General features: G+C 56.7%; 1 protein-coding gene across 3 annotated transcripts in view; it reads right to left on the bottom strand.

Annotated features, from left to right (window-relative positions):
- Window positions 1–13835, bottom strand: part of LOC148453893 (uncharacterized) — a 110510-nt gene that overhangs the window by 81037 nt on the left and 15638 nt on the right. For all 3 annotated transcript variants that reach the window (XM_088461551.1, XM_088461552.1, XM_088461553.1), the window contains exons 2-4: window positions 11563–11675; window positions 9965–10091; window positions 3250–3348 (exon numbers count right to left, since the gene is read on the bottom strand). In XM_088461551.1, the coding sequence (XP_088317677.1) occupies window positions 3250–3348; window positions 9965–10091; window positions 11563–11583 (247 nt within the window). In that variant the 5' untranslated portion in view covers window positions 11584–11675. The remainder of the gene's footprint in view (window positions 1–3249; window positions 3349–9964; window positions 10092–11562; window positions 11676–13835) is intronic.

Here is a 13835-nt window from a genome sequence, read left to right as displayed (position 1 = left end):
ACCCTGCTCCTGCCCATATACCACACAGGTGTGACCCCATGAACATAATGACTGTCACCCTGCTCCTGCCCATATACCACACAGGTGTGACTCCATGTACATAATGACTGTCACCCTGCTCCTGCCCATATACCACACAGGTGTGACCCCATGTACATAATGACTGTCACCCTGCTCCTGCCCATATACCACACAGGTGTGACCCCATGTACATAATGACTGTCACCCTGCTCCTGCCCGTATACCACACAGGTGTGACCCCATGTACATAATGACTGTCACCCTGCTCCTGCCCGTATACCACACAGGTGTGACTCCATGTACATAATGACTGTCACCCTGCTCCTGCCCGTATACCACACAGGTGTGACCCCATGTACATAATGACTGTCACCCTGCTCCTGCCCATATACCACACAGGTGTGACCCCATGTACATAATGACTGTCACCCTGCTCCTGCCCGTATACCACACAGGTGTGACCCCATGTACATACCTACTGTCACCCTGCTCCTGCCATGTACCACACAGGTGTGACCCCATGTACATACCTACTGTCACCCTGCTCCTGCCCATATACCACACAGGTGTGACCCCATGTACATAATGACTGTCACCCTGCTCCTGCCCGTATACCACACAGGTGTGACCCCATGTACATAATGACTGTCACCCTGCTCCTGCCCATATACCACACAGGTGTGACCCCATGTACATAATGACTGTCACCCTGCTCCTGCCCATATACCACACAGGTGTGACCCCATGTACATAATGACTGTCACCCTGCTCCTGCCCGTATACCACACAGGTGTGACCCCATGTACATAATGACTGTCACCCTGCTCCTGCCCATATACCACACAGGTGTGACCCCATGTACATACCTACTGTCACCCTGCTCCTGCCCATATACCACACAGGTGTGACCCCATGTACATACCTACTGTCACCCTGCTCCTGCCCATATACCACACAGGTGTGACCCAATGTACATAATGACTGTCACCCTGCTCCTGCCCGTATACCACACAGGTGTAACCCCATGTATATAGTGACTGTCACCCTGCTCCTGCCCATATACCACACAGGTGTGACCCCATGTACATACCTACTGTCACCCTGCTCCTGCCCGTATACCACACAGGTGTGACCCCATGTACATAATGACTGTCACCCTGCTCCTGCCCGTATACCACACAGGTGTAACCCCATGTATATAGTGACTGTCACCCTGCTCCTGCCCGTATACCACACAGGTGTGACCCCATGTACATAATGACTGTCACCCTGCTCCTGCCCATATACCACACAGGTGTGACCCCATGTACATACCTACTGTCACCCTGCTCCTGCCCATATACCACACAGGTGTGACCCCATGTACATAATGACTGTCACCCTGCTCCTGCCCATATACCACACAGGTGTGACCCCATGTACATAATGACTGTCACCCTGCTCCTGCCCGTATACCACACAGGTGTGACTCCATGTACATAATGACTGTCACCCTGCTCCTGCCCGTATACCACACAGGTGTGACCCCATGTACATAATGACTGTCACCCTGCTCCTGCCCATATACCACACAGGTGTGACCCCATGTACATAATGACTGTCACCCTGCTCCTGCCCGTATACCACACAGGTGTAACCCCATGTATATAGTGACTGTCACCCTGCTCCTGCCCATATACCACACAGGTGTGACCCCATGTACATACCTACTGTCACCCTGCTCCTGCCCGTATACCACACAGGTGTGACCCCATGAACATAATGACTGTCACCCTGCTCCTGCCCGTATACCACACAGGTGTGACCCCATGTACATAATGACTGTCACCCTGCTCCTGCCCATATACCACACAGGTGTGACCCCATGTACATACCTACTGTCACCCTGCTCCTGCCCATATACCACACAGGTGTGACCCCATGTACATAATGACTGTCACCCTGCTCCTGCCCATATACCACACAGGTGTGACCCCATGTACATAACATAACGGACGTCACAGTAACACGGCGGCCTCAGACTAATTCGGTATGAGAATAACCACAGATCATGTGTAACTATGGGGTGTATGTATAAAGCCTGGGAGAGAGATAAAGTGGATGAAGATAAAGTACCAACCAATCAGCTCCCAACTCTCTCTCTCTAAGGTTTGATACGTCTAGCCCTATATCGCTAAATGTTCTCCTGCTACTGTAGATTGCAAGCTCTTCTGAGCAGGATCCAAACTATAAGTCTGTATAGGCTGAATCTCCAATATCTGTAATTCTACAAAACAGGAATATTTCTGGTCAGCCGACGTGATCTGACATCACTAGTATCGGTGTCTGACATCGCTAGTATTCAACAGCCAATGACTAGTGTGGTCCACACGCCAGACTTCTGCCGGCAGCATAAGCTGAACTCCCGCGATACCTGCCGCCTCCCCTCGCCCCCGCGACACCCGCCGGACCCCCCCGAGACACACGCAGCACCCGTTGGACTCTCCCTGCAACCCCCGTTGGACCCCCCGTAGCACAGGCTAGGCCCATCCTTGACACCCACCGGACCCTCACCCCGGAAAGCATTCCAAAAACCGTAATAATCCAAAATCCGAAATGCTCCTGGTCCCAAGCATTTGGGAAATGGGAGACTAACCTGTATCTGTCAGATACTGAGCAATAAGTCTATATACATAGACACTAACACTGCTGCTGCCCGCTCCTGGTCATACTGTTATTATCTCATACCCCCTGTGACACTAAGGGTGGCCACTTACCACTGTATAAAAGGTTAGGGGCCTACAGGCCACATTACACAGCGTTCTCGCTAGGCTGTTTTAGCAAGACGCACCTTGCGCAATTTTAAAGGGCAAAATGCGCCCTGCCCTTTTAGCAGTGCCCTGTACCACTGCTGCCCGCGGGTGGGAAAAGTTGGGAAGACCGATCTCCACCAGTTGAATAGATGCCGTGCGCATACTTATTGCTTCTATTACCATGAGGGGGGAGGTTGGGAGTAGCCCAGCACCTCTGTAAGTGCTGAGCACGCCCCAAAGTTTGAGGAATTGGGGGTGTGTCAAAAGGACATGCCCCTCCCTGGTCTGTCACGCCCCCTTTTCAGGAGCGCACACCCAACGAAACTCCATGCCCGCACCCTGCCCACGGCCTAGCAGGACCACTAATACAGACGTACGGCTGTCCCCAGGTGCACAGAGGACACTGCAGTACTGCACAGAACGGAGGGACTCTCACCTGCACCGGTGACGCCTCTGTCCGTCTCACAGACCTCGATGTACAGATCTTTCACCTTCTTAATCCGGAACAAAACATCGGGGTTGAGGATCTGAAAGCCTGAAGCACAGAGAAAGCTGCAGTTACTATGCGCTGTAATATCCCAGCACAGTCCCTACTTTATCACTCTGGTGTTACAACATTTATTACTACGCTGCTGGAGTCTGTCTACTGTATCACCAGCACACTGACAGCGCAGGACAGCGACACCCTCCCAGCCTCCCGAGCTCCAATCCTGGCCGCACACTGACAGCGCAGGACAGCGACACCCTCCCAGCCTCCCGAGCTCCAAACCTGGCCGCACACTGACAGCGCAGGACAGCGACACCCTCCCAGCCTCCAGAGCACCAAACCTGGCCGCAGACTGACAGCGCAGGACAGCGACACCCTCCCAGCCTCCCGAGCTCCAATCCTGGCCGCACACTGACAGCGCAGGACAGCGACACCCTCCCAGCCTCCCGAGCTCCAAACCTGGCCGCACACTGACAGCGCAGGACAGCGACACCCTCCCAGCCTCCAGAGCACCAAACCTGGCCGCACACTGACAGCGCAGGACAGCGACACCCTCCCAGCCTACCGAGCTCCAATCCTGGCCACACACTGACAGAGCAGGACAGCGACACCCTCCCAGCCTCCCGAGCTCCAATCCTTGCCGCACACTGACAGCGACACCCTCCCAGCCTCCCGAGCACCAATCCTGGCCGCAGACTGACAGCGCAGGACAGAGACACCCTCCCAGCCTCCCGAGCTCCAATCCTGGCCGCACACTGACAGCGCAGGACAGCGACACCCTCCCAGCCTCCAGAGCACCAATCCTGGCCGCAAACTGACAGCGCAGGACAGCGACACCCTCCCAGCCTCCAGAGCACCAATCCTGGCCGCAGACTGACAGCGCAGGACAGCGACACCCTCCCAGTCTCCAGAGCACCAATCCGGGCCGCAGACTGACAGCGCAGGACAGCGACACCCTCCCAGCCTCCAGAGAACCAATCCGGGCAGCACACTGACAGCGCAGGACAGCGACACCCTCCCGGCCTCCAGAGCACCAATCCGGGCCGCAGACTGACAGCGCAGGACAGCGACACCCTCCCAGTCTCCCGAGTACCAATCCTGGCCGCACACTGACAGCGCAGGACAGCGACACCCTCCCAGCCTCCAGAGCACCAATCCTGGCCGCACACTGACAGCGCAGGACAGCGACACTCTCCCAGTCTCCAGAGAACCAATCCGGGCAGCACACTGACAGCGCAGGACAGCGACACCCTCCCGGCCTCCAGAGCACCAATCCGGGCCGCAGACTGACAGCGCAGGACAGCGACACCCTCCCAGCCTCCAGAGCACCAATCCTGGCCGCACACTGACAGCGCAGGACAGCGACACTCTCCCAGTCTCCAGAGCACCAATCCTGGCCGCACACTGACAGCGCAGGACAGCGACACTCTCCCAGTCTCCAGAGCACCAAATCTGGCAGCAGACTGACAGCGCAGGACAGCGACACCCTCCCAGCCTCCAGAGCACCATAGTCAGTGGCTGCACACTGACGTGAGCAGTATGCTCCCTGGCTCCTACATATAGAGGAGGGATCAGCCTCTTTCTTACTATAGTGGAGGCTCTGCTGTATGCATAGCCTCATTTTTGCATAAGCAGAGGCTCTGCATTCTGTACAGCCTCCCGTCTGTAGAACAGCAAGCAGTAGGTAGTGCACTATACAGCCTCCCGCCTGTAGCAAAGCAAGCAGCACACTGTACAGCCTCCGGCCTGTAGCACAGCAAGCAGCACACTGTACAGCCTCCCGCCTGTAGCACAGCAAGCAGCGCACTGTAGAGCCTCCGGCCTGTAGCACAGCAAACAGCGCACTGTACAGCCTCCGGTCTCTAGCACAGCAAGCAGCGCACTGTACAGCCTCCTGGTCTCTAGCACAGCAAGCAGCACTCTGTACAGCCTCCCGCCTGTAGCACAGTTAGCACACTGTACAGCCTCCCGTCTCTAGCACAGCAAGCAGCACACTGTAGAGCCACGGTCTCTAGCACAGCAGGCAGCACACTGTACAGCCTCCCGCCTGTAGCACAGCTAGCAGCACACTATACAGCCTCCGGTCTCTAGCACAGCAAGCAGCACACTGTACAACCTCCCGCCTGTAGCACAGCAAGCAGCACACTGACCAGCCTCCCGCCTGTAGCACAGCTAGCAGCACACTGTACAGCCTCCGGTCTCTAGCACAGCTGGCAGCACACTGTACAGCCTCCGGTCTGTAGCACAGCTGGCAGCACACTGTACAGCCTCCGGTCTGTAGCACAGCTGGCAGCACACTGTACAGCCTCCCGCCTGTAGCACAGCTGGCAGCACACTGTACAGCCTCCCGCCTGTAGCACAGCTGGCAGCACACTGTACAGCCTCCCGCCTGTAGCACAGCTGGCAGCACACTGTACAGCCTCCCGCCTGTAGCACAGCAGGCAGCACACTGTACAGCCTCCCGCCTGTAGCACAGCAGGCAGCACACTGTACAGCCTCCCGCCTGTAGCACAGCAGGCAGCACACTGTACAGCCTCCCGCCTGTAGCACAGCAGGCAGCACACTGTACAGCCTCCCGCCTGTAGCACAGCAGGCAGCACACTGTACAGCCTCCCGCCTGTAGCACAGCAGGCAGCACACTGTACAGCCTCCCGCCTGTAGCACAGCAGGCAGCACACTGTACAGCCTCCCGCCTGTAGCACAGCAGGCAGCACACTGTACAGCCTCCCGCCTGTAGCACAGCAGGCAGCACACTGTACAGCCTCCCGCCTGTAGCACAGCAGGCAGCACACTGTACAGCCTCCCGCCTGTAGCACAGCAGGCAGCACACTGTACAGCCTCCCGCCTGTAGCACAGCAGGCAGCACACTGTACAGCCTCCCGCCTGTAGCACAGCAGGCAGCACACTGTACAGCCTCCCGCCTGTAGCACAGCAGGCAGCACACTGTACAGCCTCCCGCCTGTAGCACAGCAGGCAGCACACTGTACAGCCTCCCGCCTGTAGCACAGCAGGCAGCACACTGTACAGCCTCCCGCCTGTAGCACAGCAGGCAGCACACTGTACAGCCTCCCGCCTGTAGCACAGCAGGCAGCACACTGTACAGCCTCCCGCCTGTAGCACAGCAGGCAGCACACTGTACAGCCTCCCGCCTGTAGCACAGCAGGCAGCACACTGTACAGCCTCCCGCCTGTAGCACAGCAGGCAGCACACTGTACAGCCTCCCGCCTGTAGCACAGCTGGCAGCACACTGTACAGCCTCCCGCCTGTAGCACAGCTGGCAGCACACTGTACAGCCTCCCGCCTGTAGCACAGCTGGCAGCACACTGTACAGCCTCCCGCCTGTAGCACAGCTGGCAGCACACTGTACAGCCTCCCGCCTGTAGCACAGCTGGCAGCACACTGTACAGCCTCCCGCCTGTAGCACAGCTGGCAGCACACTGTACAGCCTCCCGCCTGTAGCACAGCTGGCAGCACACTGTACAGCCTCCCGCCTGTAGCACAGCTGGCAGCACACTGTACAGCCTCCCGCCTGTAGCACAGCTGGCAGCACACTGTACAGCCTCCCGCCTGTAGCACAGCTGGCAGCACACTGTACAGCCTCCCGCCTGTAGCACAGCTGGCAGCACACTGTACAGCCTCCCGCCTGTAGCACAGCTGGCAGCACACTGTACAGCCTCCCGCCTGTAGCACAGCAGGCAGCACACTGTACAGCCTCCCGCCTGTAGCACAGCAGGCAGCACACTGTACAGCCTCCCGCCTGTAGCACAGCAGGCAGCACACTGTACAGCCTCCCGCCTGTAGCACAGCAGGCAGCACACTGTACAGCCTCCCGCCTGTAGCACAGCAGGCAGCACACTGTACAGCCTCCCGCCTGTAGCACAGCAGGCAGCACACTGTACAGCCTCCCGCCTGTAGCACAGCAGGCAGCACACTGTACAGCCTCCCGCCTGTAGCACAGCAGGCAGCACACTGTACAGCCTCCCGCCTGTAGCACAGCAGGCAGCACACTGTACAGCCTCCCGCCTGTAGCACAGCAGGCAGCACACTGTACAGCCTCCCGCCTGTAGCACAGCAGGCAGCACACTGTACAGCCTCCCGCCTGTAGCACAGCAGGCAGCACACTGTACAGCCTCCCGCCTGTAGCACAGCAGGCAGCACACTGTACAGCCTCCCGCCTGTAGCACAGCAGGCAGCACACTGTACAGCCTCCCGCCTGTAGCACAGCTAGCAGCACACTGTACAGCCTCCCGCCTGTAGCACAGCTAGCAGCACACTGTACAGCCTCCTGGTCTCTAGCACAGCTAGCAGCACACTGTACAGCCTCCCGCCTGTAGCACAGCAAGCAGCACACTGTACAGCCTCCCGCCTGTAGCACAGCTAGCAGCACACTGTACAGCCTCCCGCCTGTAGCACAGCTAGCAGCACACTGTACAGCCTCCTGGTCTCTAGCACAGCTAGCAGCACACTGTACAGCCTCCCGCCTGTAGCACAGCAAGCAGCACACTGTACAGCCTCCCGCCTGTAGCACAGCAGGCAGCACACTGTACAGCCTCCCGCCTGTAGCACAGCTAGCAGCACACTGTACAGCCTCCCGCCTGTAGCACAGCAGGCAGCACACTGTACAGCCTCCCGCCTGTAGCACAGCTAGCAGCACACTGTACAGCCTCCCGCCTGTAGCACAGCTAGCAGCACACTGTACAGCCTCCCGCCTGTAGCACAGCTAGCAGCACACTGTACAGCCTCCCGCCTGTAGCACAGCTAGCAGCACACTGTACAGCCTCCCACCTGTAGCACAGCTAGCAGCACACTGTACAGCCTCCAGCCTGTAGCACAGCTAGCAGTACACTGTACAGCCTCCCGCCTGTAGCACAGCTAGCAGCACACTGTACAGCCTCCTGGTCTCTAGCACAGCTAGCAGCACACTGTACAGCCTCCCGCCTGTAGCACAGCTAGCAGCACACTGTACAGCCTCCCGCCTGTAGCACAGCTAGCAGCACACTGTACAGCCTCCCACCTGTAGCACAGCTAGCAGCACACTGTACAGTCTCCAGCCTGTAGCACAGCTAGCAGCACACTGTACAGCCTCCTGGTCTCTAGCACAGCTAGCAGCACACTGTACAGCCTCCTGGTCTCTAGCACAGCTAGCAGCACACTGTACAGCCTCCCGCCTGTAGCACAGCAAGCAGCACACTGTACAGCCTCCCGCCTGTAGCACAGCAGGCGGCACACTGTACAGCATCCCGCCTGTAGCACAGCTAGCAGCACACTGTACAGCCTCCCGCCTGTAGCACAGCTAGCAGCACACTGTACAGCCTCCTGGTCTCTAGCACAGCTAGCAGCACACTGTACAGCCTCCCGCCAGTAGCACAGCAAGCAGCACACTGTACAGCCTCCCGCCTGTAGCACAGCAGGCGGCACACTGTACAGCCTCCCACCTGTAGCACAGCAGGCGGCACACTGTACAGCCTCCCGCCTGTAGCACAGCAGGCGGCACACTGTAGGTGCAGTAACAATGGAGCTGCTGCTTCCACTCCAGACAAAGCTACATTTTGGGTTATCCAAATGCGACATTAGTTTGCAGCATGTTCAGTTATATGCGGTGACGCCGTTATATCCAGGTGCGTTATACCTTCCAACCGGAAACACGGCAACCTCTTCTGTACAGGGAGACGATCGTCACGCCATTGTTTATATTCAGTACATGTCAACATGGTCATTACGTTGATATTGTGACTGTCGACAATACAGGGTTAGGTTGTGGCTAGTGTTCTAACTGTAGAATAAGTTGACATGCCGACTGTCCACCTACACAATGTCCACATTATGACCATAACATAACACATCCCTGCTATTGGCAGACACCGTCGTTCAGACCTCTGTTATCTAAGGACGGGTGATGAGTTGCTCGAGGTCCAGCGACGAGTTGCCCGAGGTCCAGCGACGAGTTGCCCGAGGTCCAGCGACGAGTTGCCCGAGGTCCAGCGACGAGTTGCCCGAGGTCCAGCGACGAGTTGCCCGAGGTCCAGCGACGAGTTGCCCGAGGTCCAGCGACGAGTTGCCCGAGGTCCAGCGACGAGTTGCCCGAGGTCCAGCGACGAGTTGCCCGAGGTCCAGCGACGAGTTGCGCCGGGTACACACTGAGACCATGTCGTAATGATTTTGCTAAATCGGAACGACATATCATGCAGAGTATATGCACGATATGCGCGCTGCCGCGGTTGCATGCGATGTAGTCAGGTTTGATGTGCTGCTTATCAAACTTGATGACAACGCTTGCGGCTCCGTGCATTTTAATGAAGGACAAAACCAGGGATCGTTCCGTCGTTCATTACATCGTTCCAATGTGTACCCAGGATACGTTGTGTCGGCCCATTGGCCGCCATATCGTTCTGCACACATTGTCTCAGTGTGTATCCAGCTTATCTATGGGCAGTGCTTTAGTATTACATGCGTGTTGCGGAGGTCATGTAATGCAGCTACCAGAGGCCGCCTGACGCAGCTACCAGAGGCCGCCTGACGCAGCTACCAGAGGCCGCCTGATGAAGTCACCAGAGGCCACGTGATGAGTTGATGACATAGTATATAGGCCATGTGAAGCAGTTAGTATATGAGAATGAAGTACAATAGATGTAAATGGCTGTTATAGACATGGCTGGTCACTTACCCATTGCCTCGAGTGAAGAATGGATGTCCCGCATCACCTTCTTATACAGCTCTTTCTGCCAGTCCTCCAACACCCCCCACTCCTCAGCGGAGAAGCAGGCCGCCACGTCATGGAAAGTCACCGACACCTGTGGAGGAAACAGGAGGCTCAGTGCTGGGATCTATGTAATCCCTGATATACATCTAGCCGGGAACTGTCCCTATGGCTCATAACTCTCTGCTCACTGGTCAGACACCAGCACAAAGGATGAAGACTGACTCACACGCACTCACACACTACACTCACACTGCTGCACTCACTCACACACTACACTCACACTGCTGCACTCACACACTACACTCACACTGCTGCACTCACTCACACTGCTGCACTCACTCACACTGCTGCACTCACTCACACTGCTGCACTCACACACTACACTCACACTGCTGCACTCACTCACACTGCTGCACTCACTCACACTGCTGCACTCACTCACACACTACACTCACACTGCTGCACTCACACCGCTGCACACTCACACTGCACTCACACTGCTGCACTCACTCACACTGCTGCACTCACTCACACACTACACTCACACTGCTGCACTCACACACTACACTCACACTGCTGCACTCACTCACACTGCTGCACTCACTCACACACTACACTCACACTGCTGCACACTCACACTGCTGCACTCACTCACACACTACACTCACACCGCTGCACTCACTCACACACTACACTCACACCGCTGCACTCACTCACACACTACACTCACACTGCTGCACTCACACACTACACTCACACTGCTGCACTCACTCACACCGCTGCACTCACTCACACCGCTGCACTCACACACACACTACACTCACACTGCTGCACTCACACCGCTGCACTCACTCACACACTACACTCACACTGCTGCACTCTCACACATGCACGCACTCACAAACTACACTCACACTGCTGCACTCACTCACACTGCTGCACTCACTCATGCACGCACTCACACACTACACTCACACTGCTGCACTCACTCACCACACTCACACATGCACGCACTCTCACACTACACTCACTCACACCGCTGCACGCACTCACACATGCACGCACTCACACACAACGCTGCACGCACTCACAAACTACACTCACACTGCTGCACTCACTCACACACTACATTCACACTGCTGCACTCACTCATGCACGCACTCACACACTACACTCACACTGCTGCACTCACTCACTACACTCACAACGCTGCACGCACTCACACACTACACTCACACTGCTGCACTCACTCACACTGCTGCACTCACTCACTCATGCACGCACTCACACTACACTCACACACTACACTCACACATGCACGCACTCACAACGCTGTACTCACTCACACACTACTCTCACACATGCACGCACTCATACACTACACTCACACTGCTAGACCCAAACTCCCATAAAGGAGTCTCTGTGAAAGACAATGAAAACCACGCGCTGCCCATTGCTGCCAGTCTGCCGTGTACTTTAAAAAACATAAAATAAAGTCTGATTGGCCAAGAGCTTGTCCCGCACTTCTGCGCAAAGTCCCACGACAGAAGAGGTTTACTAACCGGATACTTGTGGGCGGACATGTTGCAGACTCCTTCTCACGGAACTGGCGGAGAGCAGCGACATTCACAGCGGCAGATACGAAAGTCCGGACCGGCTGTAACGCCTCAGTGACCTAAAGGAAGAGACCAGAATTCAGCACGTGATTACCCAACACCCGGCATTCACCACTAGGCCACCAAGATCAGCGCAGCAGTAGGGCGTGCCAAGGAGAACGTCATGGGAACTTAGTGGTTTGGGGACTTGCGCGATTTGAGACGTCACTCTCTCTGCGCGCTCAGGAAGCGGCTTTGGGGTTGACGCCGAGCTGAACACAATATCCATTGCTGGTATAGAGTTGCTGGCTAACTCTGCGACAAGGCCGCTTTTATCAGGACGCTAATGGCCATCATCTGTCATTATAGGCGCATACGTGCACCAGCCGACATGCAAGCCCGCACAACTACTATTAGGCCGTATGTTTAACCAAGACACCCTGACTGAACCTAGCCCACACGAGTACGCCCCGTTGCAGCCCAGATCCACCCAAGCACAGGCAAATGGAAACGTGTCTCGCTAACGACATGATTAGGAGCAGGGTCATCGTGCACAATAGTGATGAGAAGTTTCCAAGTCCCAGCGATCGGCGTTTCCATGTCTGACTCCAGCAGATATTGGGTTATTAATTAGCAATAGGCTCGGTCTCCAGCTATCTCAGCCTCATACACGTATACACGCTGCGCTGTAGGGAGGTGACGTCACACACGTACACACTGCGCTGTAGGGAGGAGGTGACATCACACACGTACACACTGCGCTGTAGGGAGGAGGTGACGTCACACACGTACACACTGCGCTGTAGGGAGGAGGTGACGTCACACACGTACACACTGCGCTGTAGGGAGGAGGTGACGTCACACACGTACACACTGCGCTGTAGGGAGGAGGTGACGTCACACACGTACACACTGCGCTGTAGGGAGGAGGTGACGTCACACACGTACACACTGCGCAGTAGGGAGAAGGTGACGTCACACACGTACACGCTGCGCTGTAGGGAGAAGGTGAGGTCACACACGTACACACTGCGCTGTAGGGAGGAGGTGACGTCACACACGTACACGCTGCGCTGTAGGGAGAAGGTGAGGTCACACACGTACACACGCTGCGCTGTAGGGAGGAGGTGACGTCACACACGTACACACGCTGCGCTGTAGGGAGGTGACGTCACACGTTCACGCTGCGCTGTAGGGAGAAGGTGAGGTCACACACGTACACACTGCGCTGTAGGGAGGAGGTGACGTCACACACTGCGCTGTAGGGAGGTGACGTCACACACGTACACACTGCGCTGTAGCGAGGAGGTGACATCACACACGTACACACTGCACTGTAGGGAGAAGGTGACGTCACACAAGTACACACACTGTACTGTAGGGAGAAGGTGACGTCACACACGTACACACTGCACTGTAGGGAGAAAGTGACGTCACACACGTACACACTGCGCTGTAGGGAGGTGACGTCACACACGTACACACTGCGCTGTAGGGAGAAGGTGACTTCACACACGTACACACGCTGCGCTGTAGGGAGGAGGTGACGTCACACACGTACACACGCTGCGCTGTAGGGAGGTGACGTCACACGTACACGCTGCGCTGTAGGGAGGTGACGTCACACACGAACACACTGCGCTGTAGGGAGGTGACGTCATACACGTACACACTGCGCTGTAGGGAGAAGGTGACGTCACACACGTACACACGCTGCGCTGTAGGGAGGAGGTGACGTCACACACGTACACACTGCGCTGTAGGGAGGTGACGTCACAAACGTACACGCTGCGCTGTAGGGAGGTGACGTCACACACGTACACACACTGCGCTGTAGGGAGGAGGTGACGTCACACACGTACACACGCTGCGCTGTAGGGAGGAGGTGACGTCACACACGTACACACGCTGCGCTGTAGGGAGGAGGTGAGGTCACACACGTACACACTGCGCTGTAGGGAGGTGACGTCACACACGTACACACTGCGCTGTAGGGAGGAGGTGACGTCACACGTACACACTGCGCTGTAGGGAGGAGGTGACGTCACACACGTACACACTGCGCTGTAGGGAGGAGGTGACGTCACACACGTACACACTGCGCTGTAGGGAGGAGGTGACGTCACACACGTACACACTGCGCTGTAGGGAGAAGGTGACGTCACACACGCACACACTGCGCTGTAGGGAGAAGGTGACATCACACACGTACACACACTACGCTGTAGGGAGGAGGTGAC

This window comes from Taudactylus pleione, unplaced genomic scaffold (assembly GCF_031769625.1).
Source record: "Taudactylus pleione unplaced genomic scaffold, aTauple2 ptg001066l, whole genome shotgun sequence".
In the NCBI taxonomy this organism is placed as follows: domain Eukaryota; kingdom Metazoa; phylum Chordata; class Amphibia; order Anura; family Myobatrachidae; genus Taudactylus; species Taudactylus pleione.
The sequence above is the reverse complement of the archived record's forward strand: the minus strand, read 5'-3'. Positions and strand labels throughout refer to the sequence as shown.